Below are 13341 nucleotides of genomic sequence, written 5' to 3'. Positions count from 1 at the left end.
GAATTAATTCCGCTTGCGTTGCTCCTGTGGCTTTGCGTTTGTTGTTTGCTGTCAGTCGGTGTATAGAATTACTGTTATGAACATGATAACCTATCTCAGTTGGTCAAATATTAGCCTTCTCCATCCTCAATTTCACCCGCCACCTATGACAGTGACCCACAAGTTATGAAAGTTTACAAAATCTCTTACAAGCCTCCCTGCCTGACAACCTATTCTAACCCCAATTAACCAAAGTTATGCCTAACCTCAACCATCTTATGAAGGGTCGCAAATTGTATATCATGTAAAAGCGACCTTTCCCAGAGCCGACCGCCATGTTTCTACAGTTGCCCAGAACGAACGCACCAAACACTGGCTCTAGATAGGGCCTGTAGAGTTGTAATAGATTATGTTGTCTAATTTGGACTTGCACATGTGTGAAGATGTCTGTGTACATTACAAGATGGATTATTGTTTGAGTATTTCAGGTACGCATGGGATGAGCACCGAGTCACTAGTTGCTGTGGGCTTTAGGAATGACCACTCACATTCATTTGCACACAGTGATAGGGCTAAGGGTTAACAAAGGAGTAAGAACAAAGGGGATTGGACCACCTGTGATCTGAGGACTCTTCCCCTGTTTTTATCAGGACAGGAGGGGAATCGATTTGCATCAGAACAAGCTGCAGAGGTGAAGCGGGTATCAAGACCTAGAGGATGACTGTAGCTAAGATTATAGAGTTCTCATTGCACTGTAATCTGTGGAATTACAATAACAATTCCTTCTTGGTACAATATCTTGTTAGTAAACACAGGAGGGCGAAGTGAGGACTTGGCTTGACTCTTAGCCAATCGCATGCCAGAGATTTGAACCAATGAGGTGAATGAGGCCAATGTCCTTGAATGTTTAAACCGGATGGTAGATTCCTGTGCGGGGTCTTCTGGGCAGAAGAGCGACAGTAACGGTCTGTGGAGATGAAGCTCCAGGGACCCTCAGCTGAGTAATGTATACTGTATCACCATTTGAACTTTAATTAAACCGTTATAGTATAACTCATTGAATTGTGTCCTACTCTTTGCTATGAGCACCCAAAGGTTCTTAAGAATACTTAACAGGCCATTCCCATTTTTGCGTTGGCCACCGAAGTTGTGCTCCATGTTTTGCACGTGGGGGACATTTTATTTGGTTGCAATCTGAGACCCAGTGCTACATGTTCCCAAATCCTATACTTTAGATATTGTACTAACTTCAAAATAAAACAACAAAACTGAATTTAGTTTACAACACATGTTTAACTAATGTCTGCCTAAAAGTTTTTTTGTTTTGTTTGCTGACCAGTTCTTCCCCTTGACACAGCTGTTATTTGTTAAGTATAGTTTCCAAGAATTGTTGGAAGGCCCATCACATTTATAGACCTGACTCACTTTTGATACTCTGCCTTTTTCTGTCTGCCATTTTAGACCCATGGTGAAGAGGAAGTGCAGTGCTCATGTGCTGCGCTGCTTAGACACACAGCCCTGCAGCCGTCCGTCAGGTAGTCCGTAATCCAGTACCAAGAGGAATCTAACTGCATCTTCTGGATCTTATTTCTCAGCTGGAGAAGCTGGACTGTATTGACGTGTGTTGCACTGATCAAAAGTCATGACCCTACTAGTGCTGCCTGCTTTGTCCAGATGGGAGTTTGCTTCTTCTGTTCAGTGTACCTTCCGCCTGGTTCCCTTCAAAGCTTAAAGCCTGTGATGAAATTAATCCAGATTACATCCTTTCCACTTTGGTTGTGTAGTGTTGTACAAAATGAGTGGATGCTAGAATTCTTTCTTATCAATTCCCATTTCCTTTAAAACTAAACTTTATTTCACGTAGTGGTTGGCAAAACATTTTGGGTGCATTACTGCCTCCTCGAAGTGTGGACCAGATTAAATCCTCCCTGTTAAACCTGAAGGGGGAATGCAATTAAAGAAATGTGCCACACTTCCCAATGTAATTATGATCTTTCTATCATTTTCATACTGTCATTGGCTGACATGTTGTATGAAACTGAAGCACAATGTGAAAGTCTTTTGCTCATGTTGATGCTATGTTGTGGTTTTATTGGCTAAATTAAAAATGTATTGCACACACATATTGGATTAGCAAGAAGAATACATCTAAGATATTTTGTAAACCTTTAATCCTGATGCAACAGGTGCAGCAACAACTCACGCAATTTCAAAGAACTAATTCATCAATATTGTTGAAATAGAATAGAAATATTGTCACCATTTCCCTGTGTGATTTAGCTTTTATTGTAATAAATGAATAAAAAACCCCAACAAACCAAACATAAAAAAGAGGGCCCCAGCTTGGAAAATAAGATGCTGTCCAAAGCTTTTTGTTTGACAACTGTACTGTCTATACGTACAGTATGTACAATATGTATATACTACACCATAGTATATATATATATATATATATGTGTGTGTGTGTGTACATTCAGGATATGGATACCAGACCATTCTATTCAGAATAACCATTATTACCATACACACTCCAAAACAAAGGCTGTAATGTTATGTTATCACGTGCCATTACTTTAGATCCATAAACCATTATCAGCATAGAATAAAATGTCAACTGTGGACAGAAATTACAAAAGTTATTTTCTAAAACCACATTGAACTTGATTTCATGATTTATTCCCTGGTTGTTAAAAGCCATACTACAAGTTCTACTTTGTAGTTTGTTCAATAATTTAACGGTTAACCATGTTGTCGTGTCCTTGAGCCCCAAACTGCCGACCATTCCCGTGCTCGTGTGTTTGAATGAGTGAACGTGAGGCCAGATATACAAAATCATATTGGTAACATTACACATTAGAACAGATACATCTCCATATACTGTTGAAGATTCATCACAATTCCCTGTGATAATCAGACAGTTGCATCTTCCTGATGCATATTTTGTGCGTTTAATGTCTGAGCACACAGCTCCATTTCTGCCTTCAGTTTTTTTGCTTCGGGTCGTTCTTCAGGCTTCTTATGCAGCATTGACTCAATGATTTCGTTCTGCAAAAAAAGCAAAAACAACTGCGACTGAGATATTTGTACCCACAATAATTCAAAATGTCATGTTGTTGAAGCTTCACTCCACTGTGTACAGTATCCGACTTATGCACAGTTCAAGGGTTTGCCTAACATTATCCTTGACTTGTACATAAGTCAAGATACAGTACTGCCTCGAGTACCTTATTGGTATTACCTCCAATTTGTGCTGTTGCAGTGAAGGAGTTCAGTAAAGATACTTAGTTACGTCCCACCGCTGTCTGCCGGTGGCCTTCAAGAGCAGCTGACACCCTGATGCCTGTTATTCATGGGAACTTACCTCTTGGGGAAAAGTCCGTGAAAACTCTTCAGGTAGTTTCTGACTTCTGGCATCATCCCAGACCTGGTATTCATGAGGTGATACAAGAACTTGTAAGTACTTCATAAATACTTGAAATTATGCTCTGCTGAATGTTAGAAATGAGTCCCAAAAAAAAGGACACAAGCCAGATTAAAAGATGAACAATGAAGTTCCAACGTATCTATAAACTACAATACATGGATTTTACTCCCCACTGAATCAACGACTGTTGTATATGCTTTGGTCACTTTAATCACTTCAACTGGTGCAATTTGAATACCTTTGAATTCTATAAATACATTGTATTCTGTCTGTATGTTAAATATTGCTATTGTGGATTATTTGCTGTTTTTATTACCGTTTTATTGTTTATTCCTATAATTATTATTGTTTTTCTTTTTATTATGTGTCTCTTGTGTGCACTTTACCCGTCTGCTGCTGTAATCCTGCAATTTCCCACAGCAGGACTAATAAAGGAATATCTTATCGTATTCACAATCTGGTTTCTTATTTGTATTGACTCACCGCTCCTCTTTCGTGGCCAGTCGAGAGTTTCCAAAGGAGTTCAAAGTAAATCAACCCCAGAGCATATATATCCACTTTTCGGTCATAGTTCTTCTCCATCTTGTGAGATAGAATAAATACACAGTATTGACAATAGGCAGCTTTATGTTATCCTAATCACTATGAAATATTAACTAGTTATGCACACATTTGCTGTAAACATTTATATTTCACAGCTCCCACTGCCAAAAGTAAAGAGAGGTTGATAAGAGGTTGTTAAGTGTGGAAGGCATGCAGGTAGTCCACCTAATGAAGCTATTAGAAGAAGACATTTGTTACCACAATCCTTTAGAAGAAGTTACTGTCAGTTTAAACCATCTCACTTGTTCAGGAGCCATGTAAGTTGTGGTTCCTCTTTGCCCAGTTCTCTGCATCAAAGCGTTGTCATCATCATCATCTCTGGTGACCAGACCAAAGTCTCCAATCTTCACCTCTGTGTCCAGTCCAAACAGGATGTTTGCAGGCTTACCATTGAAATGCAAACACACAAATGCAAACAAATAATTATTTAGCTCCTCACACGATGGACAGCCGACACCTGAACTAGTGAACATGAAGAATAAAAAATGGATTTCAGACAGGTTCCTGAATTTAAAACCAGCATTAAGTTTAAGCAGGCAGTGAGGGGCTTTTATTTGGTCCATGAATCGGTGTAATGATAAACTCAAATCTTTGTTTATCTAGTTGACTATTAGACTATTGTACTATTTGTACAAAAAAATTCTAATAATGTGACATTATTCTTTTGTGAATATTAACAGACTTTACCAAAAGTCGAGAAATAATGAATAGATATATTACACACAATGCATGTGTGCACACAAACATTTACGAGGGAGAAAAATAATATCCCAACTACAACCAGCTCATAATAGTCTGTTGTTTTGCTCGGTTCACTTTGCCACATACTAACTCCATTCCAGATCAAGCTAGTTTATTGGATGATGTCACCTCCAATGTCACCTACACAACTGTTCCAGTCGTCCAGGTAAACGTGTTATTCTGGGTTTTCCATGGCTTAGGCAGCACACTCCACATATTGCCTGGATTACAGGAGCCATATTCCAATTGAGCAGTCATTGTCATGCTGTCTATCTAAAATCTCTTTTGACGCCCACGTCTAGTCTCCAGAGTTTCCAGATCTCACTGGATGCTCCTCATCTTTTTTAATGACATTTTTCAGCGTGAACAGGAGGACAAGAACACTGGCCCTTCACCTGGACCCAGCCGTGGTGAAGCTCAGGTGCCACCTCCCATTCATCTTGACAGCCTTTGAACTCTTGCATGGGGTCATCGTCTTTTCCTAACTAGATCTTGGATATGCATATCGTCTGATATGGATTATGGAGGATGACAAGTGTAAGACAGTTTTTAACATCCCGAGTCGCTAACCAGTGAGCCTGCTGTTTTCCAGGCATTAGTCAAGATGTTGCCGAGGACCTGATTAATATCTGTGTTTCGTATATCTGAGTTGGTTGACTTCTATTTCCTGCCTGAAGGGAAGATAATGTCAATACAAACTACATGTCTTCACATCAGTACTGTGCTGTAGTGGCACACAATTATCAAAGAAATAATGTTGTTCACAAGCACAAAAGTCTATAAAGGTACAGAATTGTAAACAGGACTTCAAACAGCAGGTGAGCAGCAGCACCATTCTACCAACTTGGGGCTTGTTGGGGCAAGATCTAGCCTGATGCATGGAATATCCATGTGTTCATTGGTAAATAGTGATGAGGAGCAAAGGTCAGAACAATATCCTGGTTCTATCTTATCGGCCATCTGACCTGCTTCACTACTGGTTTGCACCAGGATGTGTCTCAGGGTGCTGACTGGAGCTCTTCAGGGTAAACTAGACGATGTATCAGATACTTAAACACATAAAGTTACACACTAGCGTCTATATAGGCTTCACCTCCAACATACATAAGTGGATATTTTGCACACTGGATGGTCTCACCTTAAGGTCCCTGTGGATGTGCTTCTTGGAGTGAATATATTCGACTCCACTGACTATTTGCTGAGCAATGCTTAGTCCTTCTTCTCTTCTCTTGGAGTCTTGCAGAGACTCGGTGTTCTTCTCTGCAATCCACTCTTTTAGTGTCTTTGTGTCACATAACTCCATCTGAATGTAGAGGTACTTTGCAGATGAATTATTTGAAGCCCTAGAAAAGAAAGAAAAGAAGATTGATTGTATTACTCGCCTACCAAACAAAAGGTTAAGACTAAAGGTAAGTGCATGGGACTTACTGGGAAGAACTATAACCATCTGAACTGTCAGTTAATTCAGAATCCCCCTGGTATCCTGAATCCTCCATCCAAAATGTGTGGTATCTGACGATATTACAATGGAAGAGATCTGATAATGTCCCCACTTCTCGAAGAGATTTCCTGTTATAAAGGTGAACAAGAGAATAAATCAGGAAACAAAGTATGGCACAATGCAAACTGCAGCCTGACAACTTTAAACTTACTCTTCACAGCGGACAACCTTCACAGCGTAATACTTCTCCTCCTGCAATTTACGTCTTGCTTTGTAAACACGACCAAAGGCTCCACGGCCAAGACACTCCATGGGATCAAAGTCTGAAGTAAACCTGTCGAGATTAAGACTATTTTTAGGCAGAACGTAGCAATGCCTTCGTGATTGAACATGAATTATTGGGAGAGAAGTGTAAGGCCATATCAGTATATAAAACACATGCTACAGTGCAAATGAATGTTGTTGTTTCTTATACCTTGAAGGGATGGATGGCTCATCCTGACTTTTTCCCACACTCTGTTCTTTGACAGCATCCTTAGAAAATAAAAAAAAGTAAGTTGTATACTTTTCAAAAGTCTGCGACATCAAAACAGACAAGTAGCATGTAGTATTTTGTAGTGACTCCATTTATAGGTGGGGTGTGATCACAATTAGTTGGTATTGTTGACATAAGTTGCCATATATCACTGTTGCAGAATATGAGAGTGTATTTTTCATTTTACTATCACAGCTTTTAAGATTGTAATACAAAGTGCAGACCTGCTCCCTGGAAGAGTTTGATGAATCTGTGAATTTTGCTGAGCCACTTGTTCCTGTTGACTTGCTTTGTGACGACGCAAGAGACTCCCTAGTAGAAGATAATAAGAGGCACGAGTACAGCCTTTTCAATATTTAGCTACACACTGAGTGACTTCTAATACTGGAGTCAATGCGTGCCTTACAGTGAAGTTGGTGTTGACGAGCTGTTTGAGGCATCATCTCCAGAAGCGGTTGACCTTAAGCGAATCTACAATTCACAAAAAGACGTCACAATGTAGCAAGTTCCAAATCATGTACTGTCCTGTAGCCCTAAATTGTTTCACCGTAAAATTCAGGATTATAAATCGCTCCTTTTTTTCTTCTTCTTTTTCCTCGACTTTGACCCGTGTGGCTTAAATAACTGTGCGGCTAATTTGTGGATTTTTCGGATTCCAAATTTAGCAGCAGTTGCAGAGACATAGATAATGCATGAAATATTCCCAAATACCCTTCATGAATGATCTCACTGTAAAACAAATGAACAAAGTCCCTGCTGTCCTCCCGGCCCTGCGGTGCGTGGGAACCCCAGTGCGAGCTGCCTTCGCTGGGGCTGCGCTCGCAGCAGCCGGGTCAGAGCTGCGGTGGTGGGAGAGGCAGGGGTTCCCTCGCTGTCAGACCTGTTTTCCTGCTAGCGCTAGCTCCCCGACAACCACCGAAAGGTAGCGGGGCCAGCCCGGGCTCGACGCCCGACTCGGGCAGCGGGGACGCGGGAAGCAGCAGCAACAACAGCGGCTTGTAAACTTCTTTATGATTAAATATGACTTTTTATTTCAATTTAGTAGTCTGGCTTTTAAACGAGTGTGCCTTATAACCCAAATTTTACGGTAAATAATATAAATTATTATGTAATTGTTCACCTATCTACCCATTTTTCTTCTTGTTATACCACAGCTATGGACCCAAAGTAAACCTTCTTGCACTTAGGAGGCAGTTTGTACATAAGTGTAGATTTTTGCTTTACCTACAAAGTAAGAACAGACCTGATCCTTGGAAAGGTTTGATGAATCAGTGGATATCATGGAGCCTCCTGTGTCCACTGGCGTGCTTTGTGATGATACTTCATGTGTCTCTCTAGGGAACAGAATGAGAGACATAGGTACAGCTTTCTCTTAATTTACCTCCACTGTCTGCACTTTTATTAATTACATCAAGTGCCTTACTGCGTAGTTAATCGTGCAGACAACATGGATGAAGAACCATCTTCTGACATTGTTGATTTGACAGACACCTAAAATGCAAAGAGTATTAGACATCATTATTTAAAAATTCAACCTGAGTGGAACCTTTGTATATAAGAGTATTAAAAAGTAGCTGGAGTTAGGATCTGCTGCCAGATGTTAGTATTATTAAGTACCACTAACTACAGCCTGAGGTTATCTTTTGTCAACACGATGGTAGAAAAACACCAAAAGCAAGAAAGAAAAAAAGAGTTGTCTGTCTGGAACAAAAAAAAATGTGAGGATAGGCTCAATAACAGAAACACCTGTCACACACACACTTTGTCTAATGCCATAAAGTTCAACAGCAAACACAAGCTCCATCTTCAAAATGATCATACAGTTAAAGCAGCACCTCTCTAAAGCAGTTTCAATAAAACTTGTTCATTATGGCCTTCAATAAGGTAGAATTTGTGGGAGGACTGTTGCATTAGACTTGGTTAGTTAGTGCAATAAACTTGTGTACATTTCATGATGTAAAGGGAGTAAAAATAACATGAAATACCTTGCTGTCCCAGTCTGACTGTTCTTGTAGAGCGGACCAGGCCAACCGAGCTGCATGTTGTTTGGCTTCCTTGACAGTCCTACCCTGACCCACAGGGTAGTCTTTTTTGTCTATCATTAATTTGTAGAAAAATCTATGTTGTGTTTAAAAAAGAGGAAATATTTCAGATCATTATAAAAACAGCTTGAATATTATTTATAACTAAATATCACTCAAGAGTTACAACAGACTGTCTGCAGTGTCTCTTTAAATCAGCGGTGCCCAACCACCGGGCCGCAGCCCGGTACCGGTTCGCGGGTCCTTTGGTACCACGCCGCAGAGAAAGAATGACTGAAAAAAAAAATTCAATTTACAAGTCTGTTTCCACTCTGTGTTGTGGACTAAAATCAAGGCAAGAATATCCAGAGGTCGCCAAAAAAGCTCTGAAAACCCTGCTTCCATGTCCAACATCCTATCCTTATAATGCAGGTTTTAATTAAGTTTTAGAGTTCACATAAATGTTGAAGTTACGGAGTAAAGTCAGTAGACTGGACATAAACAACACAGGTCAGGGGTCGTTGTCTCCGTCACCCCGAGATGGGACCGGCTCGTAGCAGAGAAACAAGCTCAGAGCTCCCACCAATTTGGCGTAGTGGTGACTTGTATTTTTAGGCACTTTATAATGGTCTTCATGCCGGTCATATCATTTATTACGTCATATTTATCGCCCATAACCGTGAAGGCCGGTCTGTAAAAACATTGTCTGACACAAAACCGGTCCGTGGTTGGGGACCGCTGATTTAGATGACAGAGGTTCAAGTTCATACTTACTGAAGATTATAAGATGAACCGCATCTTTTCTCTAAAATGTATGATGGGCAGAGTTTTTTTCTCTGACAGTAGTGGTCAACAATTCCAATGAAATTGACCTCTTTTTGTCTCTGGTTGTCTTTGTTAAGCTGCGGGTTCCCACTGAGGTGTCTTATCTTGTCACTGGAAAAAAACAACGTTTCACACTGATGAAAACACAAATCTGCAAAATTGAGTACTTTACTCGCTCCTTTGCAACTGCTGCCATCAGACTGTATAACAGAACTTTATACTTCCTATCAACTTATAATATATCTCATAACCCATATTAAATAATAATTTACCATTTTATACTCTTATATACATATAACATACATACACTTCTATTATGTTAATATGTTAGGCAGATGTTTTCATCCTTATATTAAGCTCTATAACACTAAGTAACTTCACTTATCATATCATAGATCACTTTACTGTATAGTTTGTATCTACAAATGATCATATCTAGTTTCTACAGACCTCTTATTAATAATTGGACCATCTCTATTGCTGTCCTTGTGCTGCTGCCACAACTGAGCTGGGTAGCAAAAACGATATATCTCATCTCAAAATGAAGAATTTAAAAAACCCTGGATCAACTGTGAAGTTCAGACCATGCTACGTGCCCGCTCCTCTGCATTTGCCACAGACAACGCGGAGGACTAGAAGAAGGCCAAATACGACCTGAGTAGATCCATCAGAGGAGCCAAGAGACAATACAGACTGAAGCTGGAGGGATTCTACTCCACCGCAGATTCCCGACGCATGTGGCAGGGCCTGCAACACACAACAGGCTAGAGGAGCAGGGGGGGTCACAACCAGCTAAACCTCACGTCCAGATGAGCTGAATGAGTTCTCTGCTCGCTTCGAGGCCCTCAACACCAACCTACAGGGAGGACTTTTGAAGACGAAGCGCACACGGGACTCACCAGTCACTGTGACAACAACAGAGGTTTGTTCAATTCTCAGGAGAATAAACTCACGGAGGCAGCTGACCCAGACAACATCTTCGGGCGTGCCCTCAGGGTCCGCTCATCAGCGCTAGCTGACATTTACAACCTGTCACTAGCACAAGCTCGTGTGCCCACCTGCTTCAAGTCCACCTCCATCGTGCCAAAGAAAAACCCTGCGACCGGCCTGAATGACTATCACCCCGTGGCACTCACCCCAATGGTGATGAAGTGTTTGGAGAGAATAGTCACAAGCCACATCAAAAAGACAATCCCAGACACCTTAGACCTGCTGCAGTTTGCGTATCGCCAGAACCGGTCCACTGACAATGCAGTTAACAACGGCATCCACACAATCCTCACGCACGAGGCAAGGACACCTATGCAAGACTGCTTTTCATAGACTTCACCTCGGGATTCAATACAGTCCCACCACACAAACTCTCTGAAAAACTCCTCACTCTTGGTCTGACACCTGCTCTTTGCAACTGGGTGCTGAACTTTCTCTCATGCAGACCCCAATGAGTCAGAGTTGGCAACCGCACATCTGTCACAAGACCTGTGAGCTGAGCACAGGGACCCCCAGGGCTGTGTACTGAGTCCCATGCTATAATACACCCTCTTCAAATACAACTGTGTGGCCTTCCAGGAAAACACCAGCATCGTCAAGTTTGCGGATGATACTACGTTCATTGAAATAATCACTTGTGGGGCTGAGACGGCGTACAGAAAAGAGGTGGAGGAACTTGTGGCCTGGTGTCGGGATAATAATCTCTAATTGAACGCAGGCGAGACCAAGGGGATGATTATCGACCCAAGGAGGAAGAGGGCGCAGCACACACCACTTTGCATAGGCGGGACAGAGGTGGAAAGGGTCAAAATCTTTAAATTCCTCAGAACGCAGATCAGTGAGGACCTCACCTGGTCTCATAACACACTGCAGAACATTAGAAAGGCCCAGCAGCGAGTGTATTTCCTAAGAAGGCTGAGGCAATTTGGCATGCCACCCAAAATTCTCAGCAACTTCTCCAGCTGCACGTTGGAGAGCGTCATTACCAGCTCAATCCCAGTGTGGTGTGGAAACTGCACTGCCCAGGACGGGAAGGCACTCCAGCGTGTAAAAAAACCTGCACAGTACATCTCAGGAGCAGCCGTCGCCTCTCTCCAAAACATGTACTGTGACTTCATGTCATGGCCATACTTGGACCATGTAGCGATGTTGTAGCAATGTATAGTGTATGAAGATGCAATACTATTATCATATATTATTATAGCAATGATATCATCATATATTATCATGTTTATCACAGCAATACTATCATATTTTATCAGATTTATCACAGCAATAATATCCTCATATTTTTGTGCAATACTGTTATATCTTTTATATTTTGTGCCTTATTTTTTATTCATTTTTTACCTTAAGTTTATTGAAATTCTGTGTTCGTGTAGAATAACAGTCTGTTATCTGTGCACATGACAGTAAAAACATCTTGAATTTACTCACCGGGTATCAGACACATTTTGATTTATCGTCTCTTTTTGTTGACCTGATGTACAGTTGTATTTCTCAGCTGCAGCCTTGAAAATAAAAAAAATAAAGTACAATTTAAAACGGTTGCAAAACACAGTGGACTGTGGCCTGCTGAGTATGTGACCCCATAGAACCCAAAAGGTTTTTAACCTATGGTCTTTTACTTTTAAACACCAGTGGATAGTTACGCAGAGATGAACAATATTCATACTGTGTCCTGATGTTTGCTCTCCAACAAGATTTCTAGGGCATGTTTCGCTGCATTACACTTGGCTTCCTTCTTGGTCTTGCCCACACCTTTGGGATGGACTTTCCCATTTAAGACGACCCACTGGGTGAACCTGAGGGAAAATGGTCACATCTTGGTCATTAGGGCGAGCCCTGAAATGCTGGTCGGTGAGTGTGGTTGATGGTGCGTTCAATTACTGATGCGTTCATAATCCGCACACAACAATAAACAGCCCAGGTGAACCATCCACTGCCACAAGACTCCACCAGGATGTTTGCACACAGCCTGAATACATCCAAAGACTGAAATTGTAGCACAGTGACGTCACATTTATTCAAATAATGTACTCATTTCACACTAATACACCTTTATAACCACAATTTAGTTGACAAATGAAGATGTAAAAACAAGAATACAGGGTATAACTGATACAGAGCTATCTTGGTGACAACCACCCTCACCCGTCATTCATGCCACACTACGGAAGTCACACAAAAGCACTCTTATCGACTACTGCATGACAACCTGCAAAGGTACACGATTAAAAGGAACATATAGATTGTATTCAACTCACTCTTTATCATGGTCAGGGCCCACCTCAAACCCCTCATAGTGCAGCACAGACTTATTTTTCACTGCGTACTCGTGTAGTTTAAAAACATAGTTTCTCGTTGCCATCATAAATAAATAAAGTAGCCGGAATATCGGCTCAAAACGCGACACTTTGGGAGCAAAGTCCAACGCTCATGATACCTCTCTCGCTCTCATTAATTTGTCTCGTGGTGTTAGCTGCTTCAGATTTCAACCTCTCTTCAGATTCCGTAAGTTTCGATTTGTTCGTGACGTCATTCGTGTTTCGTCACGTGACTTCGTCTAAACAACGCCACTTAAAAACGTAGCTCCAAATAACCCAACGTACACCTGCAAACGACTACTGGCAACGTTTGCAGAAATATGACTCGTTTGACACTAGTTATCAATAATTAGTTATTGTTTCATACTTATAATTGAACTGATCTGTCCAGTGGTGTGCACACGTCTCAGAGTCAAGGGGCACATTTATAGGGAGGGCCCCCTCTTACATGCTGT

At 41.2% G+C, this 13341-nt stretch overlaps 1 protein-coding gene across 1 annotated transcript; it reads right to left on the bottom strand.

Annotated features, from left to right (window-relative positions):
• Window positions 1-2157: 2157 nt before the first annotated feature.
• On the bottom strand, window positions 2158-13068 carry LOC137779964 (interferon-induced, double-stranded RNA-activated protein kinase-like). The gene is made up of 17 exons (XM_068568241.1): window positions 12827-13068; window positions 12235-12364; window positions 11997-12070; window positions 9519-9680; window positions 8709-8841; window positions 8147-8214; window positions 7967-8057; window positions 7130-7194; window positions 6948-7035; window positions 6664-6722; window positions 6400-6522; window positions 6176-6316; window positions 5886-6090; window positions 4249-4389; window positions 3887-3985; window positions 3341-3403; window positions 2158-3024 (listed from the first exon to the last, which is right to left on the bottom strand). The coding sequence occupies exons 1-17, from the start codon at window positions 12931-12933 to the stop codon at window positions 2890-2892; spliced, it is 1884 nt and encodes a 627-aa protein (XP_068424342.1). The 5' UTR covers window positions 12934-13068; the 3' UTR covers window positions 2158-2889.
• Between the last annotated feature and the right edge of the window lie 273 nt (window positions 13069-13341).

Source organism: Clinocottus analis, unplaced genomic scaffold, assembly GCF_023055335.1.
Source record: "Clinocottus analis isolate CAN_PGR_092001 unplaced genomic scaffold, fCliAna1.0.p SCAF_8, whole genome shotgun sequence".
In the NCBI taxonomy this organism is placed as follows: domain Eukaryota; kingdom Metazoa; phylum Chordata; class Actinopteri; order Perciformes; family Cottidae; genus Clinocottus; species Clinocottus analis.
Note: the sequence above shows the minus strand (reverse complement) of the source record. Positions and strands in the feature narration are given on the sequence as shown.

Coding starts and splice junctions, on each gene's coding strand:
- LOC137779964 (XM_068568241.1), bottom strand. CDS start 12,933: ATGATGGCAACGAGAAACTATGTTTTTAAACTACACGAGTACGCAGTG. Junction 9,681..11,996: donor CAAAATGTGTCTGATACCCG/GTGAGTAAATTC, acceptor GTTTTTTTCCAG/TGACAAGATAAGACACCTCA. Junction 7,036..7,129: donor TCGTCAACACCAACTTCACT/GTAAGGCACGCA, acceptor ATCTTCTACTAG/GGAGTCTCTTGCGTCGTCAC.